The following is an 11,606-nucleotide window of genomic DNA, read 5'->3' as shown; positions in this document are numbered from 1 at the left end:
ATATATAAATATATATATATGAATATATATATGAGTATATATATATGCATATATATGAGTATATATAAATATACATGTATATACATATATATTCATATATATAGATATATATGAGGATATATGAATATATATGGATATATATATGAATATATATGTATATATATGAATATATATGGATATATATATACATATACATATTCTGTACTGTGCATTGGATTGAGTGATAGTGATAAAATGGTGAGCAAAAATGTTGATGTAACTTACAGTTTTAATCGTGGAGAAGATAGGTATTAACCCAATAGTCCCTCTAAAGCATATAAACTGACAAAATGAGAGAAGTGCTCTGAGGGAAAGGATCAAAATTCTCTTTAACTGTATCTCTTATGCCTCCTTGACTAACCCAACCCTGCCTGCACATCAGAATTACTTGCAGAATGTTTTACAAATATAAAGCCCCACGTAGGAGGTTCTGACCCAGGCTGGGGGTCCATCTCGGGCATCTGTAAATGAGATGAGTATAACCAAAGAGATTGGCTGAAGGTTTTGTTTTTGCTTCTGTTTTTGCTTTTTAAAAAAACTGGTCAGAGGAACAGGATCAGATTTGCAATTTGAAAAGGTTGTCTGGTTACAGTATAAGCATACTGTGTGTTACTGTATAGTGTGAGAGGATGGTTGTTGGCATGAAGATCGTGGTGGCAGAGATGGGGAGGGGCAGATTCTGGAGATAGGCAATAAAATCAAGAGGGCTTAATTTGCATTAAATACGGGAAGGAGGTGTTAGGGATGCTTTCAGGTTTCTAGAAGTGCAGCCAGGTGGATGTTCCTACTTCCTGAGAGGGGGCCACTGGGAGAGGAGCAGATTTGGAGTGGGAGGAATCATCAATTGGTCATGAATGTGCTGTCTCAGGTCCTTTTGAGAAATTCAAGAGGCATTATGGGAGTGAGAAACAGTGAATAAATAGGGCTGGTGCTCAGCTGAGAGATCCAGAGTAGAGATGCCTGGGAGACAGTGAAAACAGTGGTAGACTTAAGGGCTAACCTATGGAACTCTGTGTAGAGGAGCATAATATTTATAACAAATTTAATAGTATCACAAACATATTGAAATTAAGGGGCAAGATCCATGACTTAGACCAGTGGTCATTAAGTAAAGGATGCAACCCTTGGTAAATGCTATGTACACAGTGATGCACAGATCTGATGATGCATAGCTAGGGGATTTTTTAGATGTCATTCGTCACGTGATAAGAACTAAACAAATGTGTTTAGTATTTTTCAAATACTAAAAAAATTAAGAGGAAAAATATCCCTGAGTTTCTCTGTTTAGGTGTAAATGGAAAAAACACAGTTTAGGAACGCTGCTTTGTAGGTATCTCAGACTGAATTTTGTCATAAATAGCTCAAGAAATGATGATACCACCATCATTTCAGTCACCAGCACCAGCCAAAAATCCAAGTTCTTGACTCCTTTCTCTTCCAAACCCTTATCCAGTGTGTGTGTCTAATTCCTGTCAAATCTGTCTTTACCTTTGGCTCCCATAGCTCGGGCCCTCCTTGCCCAAGTGGTGGCAACAGACCCCTTTCTGTCTCTTCTCTGTACTCTCTCTGTACTTCTCGAGTACTCTGTACTCGAGTGGGCAGACAGTGGCTCCAGCCATCCCCGTGGCTGGGGGATCAAATTCAAACTCTGCAATGCAACCTGTCAGACCATAGGTATCTCCTTTCTCACTATTTCTTAACTATGCCCCAGGCTTTCTGGCTGTGTTTTTGTTTTTGTTTTTGTTTTTTTACCATGGCTTCACATCAGAAGCATTTGGGGGCACTTATTGAAACCTTACCCACAGAGATTCTGACTCAGGAAGTCTGTTGTGGGGTCCATGCTCCATGGCTGATTCTGAGCCAGAGGAGACAACCACTAGTCTGGCCTTCCTAAAACACCTGCAGTTTCCTCAGTGGGCCATATCTTCTACCAACTGTTGTCTTTGCCTGAATGACCTTACTTTACATTTTCACCTAGCTTACTCTTATCAGACTGCTGACGTGTCTCTCCCAGGCAGGCAGGTCTTCCTGGTCTTAGTTGTCTTTCTCTGTGCTACCTTGCCTGCTTCCCTCTATCCTTGGATTTTCCACACTGTATTTCCTGGTTTCCCTGTTGCTCTCCCACACTATGGAGTCTTTGAGGACACACCTTTTACTCCTGAGAATCCTGTTCACTACACTGCCTAGCACACAGCTCAAGTATTTGTCGAAATAATGGATGAAGGAATTCATTCCTCTTTTCTTTGTACTGTCTTAGAACCTGTGACTTAAAGTCAAGAATTTTTCCTTGTTTGTACGTTCACTCTGGCCATTCTCCATGGCCCTTTCCTAACATTTTTTAAATCACTTAAATAGTACCAACCATGATTGTCCTGGGTTAACCCCTATTTGTAATAAAAAAAACAAGTACTTTAGAGTTGGGCAATCCTAAGTTCATATCTTGACTTTGCTATGTACCAGGTTGGGGCCTTGGGTATATTACTTAACTTTTATTTCTTTATTTTATTTGAGAGAGAGGGAGAGAGAGAGAGAGCAGGGGAGAGGGGCACACGGAGAGAGAGAGAGAGAGAGAGAGAGAGAGAGAGAGAGAGAGAGAGGGAGAATCTTAAGCAGGCCCTGTGCTCAGTGTGGAGCCTGATGCAGGGCTTGATTCCAAGACCCTGGGATCATGACCCAAGCCGAAATCAAGAGTTGAATACTCAACCAACTGAGCCACCCAGTCGCTCCTAAATTGCTTAACTTTTAAAAATCTCAGTTTCCTCATCAGTAAAATGGGGATGATAATACTTATCACATAGTATTATTGTTAAACCCCAATAAAATAGTATCTGTAAAGTGCCCCGCCCATGAAAGGTGGATTTTTAAAAATGTTTATTTATTTATTTTTTGAGAGAGAGAGAGAGAGCGCAAGCTGGGGGAAAGGGGGTGGGCAGAGGGAGAGGGAGAGAGAAATCCCAAGCAGGCTCTGTGCTTTCAGCTCAGAGCTTGATGCAGGGCTGGAACTCATGAACTGTGAGATCATGACCTGAGCCAAAGTCAAGAGTCGGAAGGTTAACCGACTGAGCCACCCAGGTGCGCCTATTTTTTTTTTAATTTTTTAATGTTTATTTATTTTTAAGAGAGAGAGAGACCGACAGAGCACGAGCAGGAGAGGGGCAGAGAGAAGAGGGAGACACAGAATCCGAAGCAGGCTCCAGGTTCTGAGCTGTCAGCACAGCTGTCAACACAGCTCAGCCCTACAAACTGTGAGATCATGACCTGAGCCGAAGTCAGACACTTAATTGCTTAATTGAATGAGCCACCCAGGTGCCCCAATAGGTGTTTATTAAGTGCAAATTCCCTTCTTTGGGGGAGACCCCACGGCTAATAGAGCTCAATACTCTTGTTGGAGAATCTGGTTCTCTTGCTTACGGGCTACCTTTTTGGTCAGCTTATGCTTCTCAGTAGCCTCATTTAGAAATGAGCACATTATGATTGTCCTTAATAGAATTATTAGGGAAATTAAATAAATTTATGTTAAATACCCAGCTAATGTTTGGCATCTAGTAAGTACTCAATAAAATGGTGATTATTATTCTAAGAAGTAATAATATACCACAGTGTTTTTCCTGCTTTCCATGATCTAAGAGGACTATTATCCCCAGTGTTAACCCTAGCATTATTTCCAAAGGCTGAGTTGATTTTGGTGATTCTTAAATTTTCTATTTCATGTCTTGAAAAAATCCTGAATCACCATTAATGTATTGTTTATTTATTTGTATTATTTATTTTATTTTTATGTTTTAAGTAGGCTCCATGTCCAACGTGGTATTCAAACTCATGACCCTGAGATCAAGAGTTGCACGCTCTAGGGGCGCCTGGGTGGCGCAGTCGGTTAAGCGTCCGACTTCAGCCAGGTCACGATCTCGCGGTCCGTGAGTTCGAGCCCCGCGTCGGGCTCTGGGCTGATGGCTCGGAGCCTGGAGCCTGTTTCCGATTCTGTGTCTCCCTCTCTCTCTGCCCCTCCCCCGTTCATGCTCTGTCTCTCTCTGTCCCAAAAATAAATAAAAAACGTTGAAAAAAAAAATTAAAAAAAAAAAAGAGTTGCACGCTCTACTAACTGAGCCAGCCAGGCATCCCTGTATTGTTTATATGGAAACTCCCTTTTAGTCACTTTTCATTACTACACTGTCTGGCAACTGGTCTTCAAAATCCTGTATTTGTATTCTAAACACATTTTTTCCACATTGTCCATCTCAGGAGCTACCTAAAGAATCAGAATTCTTAGACACAGACTTTCATTCCCTCCCTGCCTCAACTGAGCAGCATTTTCAGACTGTCTTGGCCAAGAATGTCAGGAAAAACTGCAGCCTTGGCCTACCATGCTTCAAAAGAACAAGAAGGACTTATAGTTGTGAAGGTTGAAGAAGAGAATTATGTTTGTGGGCAGGACTTTGGCCTTCAGGGAGACACCTGTGGCCTGGAGACCTTCCGCCAGCAGTTCAGGCACTTTGGTTACTCTGACTCCTCTGGGCCCCGGGAGGCTCTGAACCGGCTCCGGGAGCTTTGCCATCAGTGGCTGAGGCCCGAGGTGAACTCCAAGGAGCAGATCCTGGAGCTGCTGGTGCTGGAGCAGTTCCTGGCCATCCTGCCTGAGGAGCTGCAGGCCTGGCTGCGAGAGCACCGGCCCGAGAACGGAGAGCAAGCCGTGACTATGCTGGAGGAGCTGGAGAAAGAACTTGACGAACCAAGGCAACAGGTAAGAAGTAGGTGTTTTTGTTTGTTAGTTTTACCTTTTATAAGTTAATAGTTATGTAAGTTATGAGTGGCCTTGACGTGGCTATCAGAAAGTTACAAACTTTTTGTCTTTGGGTTATTATTTGTCTACTGGGGCCAAGGCACCAGGGCTTTTAGTCCTGTTGTTTTCTTTCTAATCATCTGGATGAGTTTCTGACTCCAGCTGCCTTGTCCCTTTGTTCTAGGGTGTTTTTTTGGTTGTTGTTTTGTTTTTTCTTCTGTATCCTTAGAATCATAGTGCTGGTACTTGATTACTCCTAGGACACGGCTCATGGCCAAGGAATGATCTGGAAAGAAATGACATCCATAGGAGCACTGAAGTCTCTGAGTATACAGCTCCAGCCCTTGGAGAACCAGTGCAAGAGTGAGACTCAAGAGTCCCAGGCTTCCCACGAGGGAGGTGAGGAGTCACAGTCCATTGGGGCTGAGGATGATGGTGGGGCTATCATCTGTGGCATAGTGCATTTTCTTAATGACATTCATTTGTGGCTTCGTTAAGTTTAGTGGAAAGGTCTCCTCCATGCCTTGAAATATTCTTCCATTGGCTCTGCCTAGAATCTGAAATTCCAATATAATTTCTAACTTTGGGTGAAGAATTAAGGTCTCTAATAAAATTCTCTAACACCCATAACATTCAAAGACCAATATACTCTTTTTTTTTTTTTAATGGTCCACTGGCAAGGCAGTCTCTAAGGTGGAGATGAATAGTGTATCAGTAATAGAAACTACATAGTAGCTTGAACAGGGAAAGTTGAATGTTAGGAATTATTGACTATAGGGGTGCCTGAGTGGCTCATTGGTTAAGCATCCGACTCTTGACTTCAGCTCAGGTCATGATCTCACAGTCCAAGAGTTCGAGCCCCACATTGGGCTCTGTGCTGACAGTGTCAAGCCTGCTTGGGATTCTCTATCTCTCTCTGCCCCTCCTTTGCACGCACTCTCTCTCTCTCTCTCAAAATAAATAAATAAACTTTAAAAAGTTAAAAAAAAGAATTATTGACTATAATGGGGTTAATTACTAAGTGGTAAAAAAAAAAAGTCTAAATAATACGGGAATAACACATATAGGGAATCTTTAGGGCTGAGGCACAGCATCCAAGGAAGGAACAAATCTGTGAGAGAGTACCACATCTTCCTCCTGCCCTGTCAGAGCTGAGATCCAGATCTTGTTGGAGAGGACACAGCTGTGGTCCACTGGATAGCTGGATGGACATGTTCAATGAAGTGCTGTGCTGCCAGAACTTTCTGGGAAGCTGCACTTTAGGGTACCAAGGGAAGCCATCCATGAGGTGCAGGGAGAGGGTGTGTGTGCTGTGGTAGCCACCCTCTGGGGTGCCGAGAACCCTTGTGGAGAGGTGCCGTGACACCAGACTTGCTGGGAAGCCACCCAGAGGGATGGTGCCTCTGGGACTAATTGGTGGTGAGCAGGTGCTGCAGGAACAAACAGAGCACAACAGTACTAGGAAGAAAAGCCCCTTCCTTCTCCAGTGTCCCTCCATCTCAAACTCTACTGTTGAAGCTTTATGACCTTACAGCCTTGGTTATAATCTTTCCGTAGGTTCTTCACAAGCCTAACAGTATGTCTTGCCAGAAGAAGAGCCTGAGATGTGGAGATTTGGGTACATGTGATTTAAAGGAGGGTTTGCTCTTCAGGAGAAATCTGTAATGGAGTGAGAGAAGCAGGGTTATGATGTGGTCTTGGGTAAAACCTAGCCTTGGCTTAATCTCTGGAGGTTTGGGGTACCTTCCCCTCCTCCAGCATGACTGCAGTGCTGAGCTGTCCCTTCTTAAGGTGGTGGGTGTGGGGCAGCGAGGGTGGAAATAACATCCTGGGCCAGGTGGTTCTCATCAGCCAGGGCGACTTTCCAGAGAAGAGGGCAACTGGGTGGTTAGGAGCCAACACTCAACAGCAGCTGGGCAAGGAGGCACCCTATAAGTAAAGCGGGTCTGGGTGGGCAGTGGAGCATCATCTACACAACATGAAAGCTAAAAGCATGTTTGTCAATGTGCAATTAAAGACCACATCCCTAGTTAAAAGGCTTTTAGACCACATAGGCCACACTGAACAGGTAGGGAAATAGCAGAAGGGACTTAGGGGAAAACGGCAAGCCTTGATGTTGAGCGTCTTTGAATCTGGCTCTTAAATTATGAATTCTGTGGCCTCACATAGGTTATGTTGCCTCTCTGAGCCTTAGTTTCCTGGTCTGTAAACTGTATTTAAGGTTAGAAGACTTTTGGTTTATAGCTATTTATTAGTGAATTATCATTTAATTTGTTGATGGGCCATTTGTATTTTTTTTCTCTGTGTCCTTTGTCTACTTTTCTTTTTAGGCGTTTATTTTTGAGAGAGAGACAGAGAGCAAGGGAGGGGCAGAGAGAGAGAGGGAGACAGAGAATTTGAAGCAGGTTCAGGCTCGAGCCTGAGGTAGGGCTCGAACTCACGATCCTTGAAATCTTGACCTGAGCTGAAGTTGGATGCTTAACCGACTGAGCCACCCAGGCACCCCAGAGGTTAGAGGACTTTTGGGAGGATGAAAGTAACTGAGCAGTTTTTTAGATTTTCACCCTCAAAATAATTCAAGTTGGCTCAGCCATTATCTAGTAGTCTCCTTCTGAGCTACTAGAAATCTCGAAATGAGAGGGGCTTGTTGTATGAGAGCTGAAAGTTTGGCTCCAGGAAATCACAGCTGTCTCTTGTTTCCATCTACCTTTGACCATTTACACATAAAAAAGTGAACATATAAGACTTCTACCTGATCCTAGAGTATTCCTTTTCTCATGCTCTGTATGTCTTATTCTATTTGCTTATAATCGTTTGATCTACTTAGAACCTACCAGAACCTGCAATTAACTTAACGCATTCTAGTTCCTGCTCATCTACCTCTGCTCAGTTCTAACCCTGAAAGCATTTCCTAATCGTATATCCTGCTCTCCTGTTTTTCTAGGAGCACCATTTATTTAAGAGTCTTAGACCTCTCTCTTCTTCCTGAGCACTCCCTATCACCTCTTTTCCTTTCCCTCATTACCAAAAAAATGCATCTTCTCTTCTAACCCAGGATTGTCTCCTCGCTTCCTGGTTTCTCACTGCTACTCCTATGTATCACTGTCTCCTCTAACTGATGTGTTTCCCTGCTCACCGTCCCTCTCCAGTGCTGACTCTTTTTTGTCCCCCTTGCTTTCTGAGGGTGCCACCTCTCACTACCCCAGGCCACTTCTTAAAATTCTGGATTGGGAAGCTAGTTCTTAAGAGTTTTCCTCCTAATAGGTAAATACCTATTTTGTTTGGTTATTTTCTATTCTGGTTATAATAGATTCCTTTCTTTTGACATGGGGATCAAATGACACTAGTATTTTTCTATTCACATATTTAGATGGCAAGCTGGTGGGTGATGAAGTATTAACAACAAAGCAAGAAATTTTTGAATGTGTAGCATCAGCAGCCATGATATCCCCAGGAAGACTCCCTGGGGAAACTCCTTCAGGACAGATAGTTGAAGAAGCTTTGGGAGGCCTGCACATCTTTGAGAAGCCAAAAGGAACAGTTGCAAGGAACAAAATGAGTCAGCTCCCTTCTCAGGAAAGACATCTTAGTCTGGCGGTCTTCAACAAGAAAATCTCCACAGAAGAGAGTGTCCTTGGACGTAACGAAAGTGAAAGGACTCTCAGTGTGAACTCAAATGTTGTAACACGACAGAGAGTTCACGCTGGGGGAAAGGTCTACGAGTGCTTGGACTGTGGGAAAGCCTTTTGCCAGAGCTCAAAGCTGATTAGACATCAGAGAATTCATACTGGGGAGAGGCCTTATGCGTGTAAAGAGTGTGGCAAAGCTTTTAGTTTGAGTTCAGACCTTGTTAGACATCAGAGAATTCATAGTGGTGAAAAACCCTATGAATGCTGTGAATGTGGAAAAGCTTTCAGGGGCAGCTCAGAGCTCATTAGGCATCGGAGAATTCACACTGGAGAGAAGCCTTATGAATGTGGTGAATGTGGGAAAGCCTTCAGCCGGAGCTCAGCCCTCATTCAGCATAAGAAAATTCACACTGGAGACAAAGGTTATGAATGTACTGAATGTGGTAAGGCTTTTGGTAGAAGCTCTATCCTTATTGAACATCAAAGAATTCATACTGGAGAAAAACCTTATGAATGTAATGAATGTGGAAAATCCTTCAATCAGAGCTCAGCCCTCACGCAGCACCAGAGAATCCATACTGGGGAGAAGCCTTATGAATGTAATGCATGTAGGAAAACATTTAGGCATAGGTCAGGCCTTATGCAGCACCAGAGAACTCACACCAGAGTTTAAGTCTTGGGTAAGAGTTGTATACTTGTGTCATACTAGGGATTCGCTTTGGGGTGAGACTGCACAAAAGTTAGACGTTTCCTAAGAGCAGAGTTTCTGTCCTTCCTGTCTGAGTCAGTACTTACTGTACGAGAAGATCCACAAAAATATGGTTGTTGACGTGTTGAATGAGCACTTACACAGTAAGGCCAGGATTGGGGCAGAGATCCTGAAAGAGCTTCTTACATGATGGACTGGAAGGTGGTGCTTTCAATGGCAAGGATCTCTGCCCAGCAAGAACATCGTGCATTTGGCAGTTGGAGGCATGTGCTGAGAGTCATTCGGTTCTCTGAGGTGTTGAATTGTGAGGTTGTGAAATGTTGAATTCTGTCCTGGATCAGTTTATAGCTCATTCTTCCCCCTTGCCAGTTCTCTCCTCAGCCCTGAGCTTCCAGAGGTCAGTTGAGGTTTGTTTATTTATTGAGCACCTGCTATGTGCCAGCCATCGGGGGCAGACATGGCCATTGCTCTCCCAGAGTTAAGGGCTAATGGGATACATATATATTTATTAAACAGGTAATTACAGTAAAGTGTGATAAGTTCTTTGGTAGGATAAATCTTGGATTCTGTCAAAATACAAGGGGGGCACCTAACCTGGTTTAGGAGTCACTTAAGCTTCCTGGAGGTGATGAAATCTCTGTTGAGGAATAAAGGGTGTGTACAAATTAGGCAGATCAAGGCAAGAGGGAAGAGAACATTATAGGCAAAGGTTATAGCCATACAAAGGTATGGAGAGAGGATCTATAGAGGTCTCTTCATCAGGATTCCTTTCAAGCAGGAATTTCTTCTCGTACACCCTGGTTCAGAGGACATGTGTTGATTCCTCTCTTTATAATCACAGATTTGGGTAGCCTATCCCAGACCCAGAGTGACCTAAGAGACCTTGAGGTACTCAGAACAGTCAGTGTGATTAGGTAGACTTTGGCGCATCGTATGGAAAAAGGCATGTATGTACACCATGGAAAGAAGACATATTGGAGGCTAGAGGGACAGTGTTGGTGTTCCGTGCCCCTAGGGCTCAGGAAATGGGAAGCTCACAGAAGCATAGGAGTGAGAGGTCTGCCTTCCCAAGGTCTACTATTCCTCATTTCCTGTCCCCTCCCCTTATCACCAGCTAGAAGATACTAAGTTACTTGAAGGCAATGAATCCTTATTGAATTACCCCCTTAGATTCCTCAAAACTCTACTTCTCTGTTGATTTTTATTTTGGCGGTTTTAATTAACCCACCATTAATTGCTGAAGGCAATTCATATGTAAGAGAAAGTTTGATTTCTCTTTTAAGATGTCCTGATTTCCCTTCCAGATACTGTTACTTCTGGAGACTTGGTGATCAAATCTGTTATGGGTAATAGGGGAGGTGAAATTGGGGGAGGGGTACAGTCTTTATGTCCACAGGTTGGAAGATTGTCATTGAATGAGGTCAATCAGAAGTCTAGAGAGACCCTTAAAATGGATGAAGTTGCCCTTTCCTATAGGTGACAATCAGATGATTTCATGTTAATTTTATTTAGTAGTTTTTTTTCCCTGGGTTGTGAATTAATTATAAATGTTGGTAATACAGAAAATGAGAAAGTAGAAATCACCTTCAATCCCACCACCTACAGAAACGTTAACATTTTGGAGTACTTTCTAGTTGTCTTCCCCCAACTCTAGTATTGGTAAAAATCTTGCTTGGTAAATCATTTTTAGTAATTGATTTGAACGTTTATACTTTTAAGAATATACTTAAACTGTTTAGTGTTAGAATGTAATGCAAGATGTATTGTAATAAAATCTGAATTTTAAGCCCTGCTTTGAAATGATTTGTTCTGGAATAGGGAGAATGGTGGAGGTATGCTGGGAGAGGGGGTTGTGGCAAGAAGTCAAGGAATTGGCTTCTTAACTCTTCTTTCCTGGGCCAAAAGGTGTCTGGAAACTGATAGCTATTCCCTGGGCTGCACTTCACCAAGTGAAGCCACAAAAGTTAGGGGACAGCTGGTTGAAAAACTTTGGGAACCAGAGCAAGTAGCCTCTTTAAACACACATACACATTGCGTCCACCAGAATCACTTAAGGAGCAGGAGTCTGGGAGACTGCCCAGGGCTTCCCCTCCTCTTTCAGCAGGTCCTTAGAAGAAACCTGTGCAGAAAAACCCCATGACCCTTTAGATTTGTGATCATTCGCACCAGCCAACAAGACAGCTGCTGAGGATAGGGTTACTGAGTAGCAATGTCCGACCCATCAGAAAGCAAGGGGTGGGTGGGTATCAGTGAGGTCTGCCCATTGAGCTCACCCTTCCTTTTAGCAGAAATGCTCTCCAGGTCAGTTTCTTCTGCATGGGAAATATTCTAATCGGCAATCTCCCTTACTTTGAGGATTCATTTAATGGGGCAAGAGAAACAAAGATTCATGGGGGAGCTGGGAGAGACCAAGGTCAGATTTGCTTAAATTTCCAATCCTCAGGTGGACAGT

At 43.1% G+C, this 11,606-nt stretch overlaps 1 protein-coding gene across 1 annotated transcript in view; it reads left to right on the top strand.

Annotated features, from left to right (window-relative positions):
- LOC109276412 (uncharacterized) overlaps positions 1-10,940 on the top strand; it is an 87,068-nt gene extending 76,128 nt beyond the window's left edge. The window contains exons 12-14 of the mRNA XM_053901910.1: positions 4,313-4,777; positions 5,077-5,215; positions 8,187-10,940. Coding sequence (XP_053757885.1) covers positions 4,313-4,777; positions 5,077-5,215; positions 8,187-9,118 — 1,536 coding nt within the window. The 3' untranslated portion in view covers positions 9,119-10,940. The remainder of the gene's footprint in view (positions 1-4,312; positions 4,778-5,076; positions 5,216-8,186) is intronic.
- Positions 10,941-11,606: the final 666 nt, after the last annotated feature.

The sequence above is a fragment of the Panthera pardus genome, unplaced genomic scaffold (genome assembly GCF_024362965.1).
Source record: "Panthera pardus isolate Hobbes unplaced genomic scaffold, ASM2436296v1 HiC_scaffold_15, whole genome shotgun sequence".
Taxonomy (NCBI): Eukaryota; Metazoa; Chordata; class Mammalia; order Carnivora; family Felidae; genus Panthera; species Panthera pardus.
Note: the sequence above shows the minus strand (reverse complement) of the source record. Positions and strands in the feature narration are given on the sequence as shown.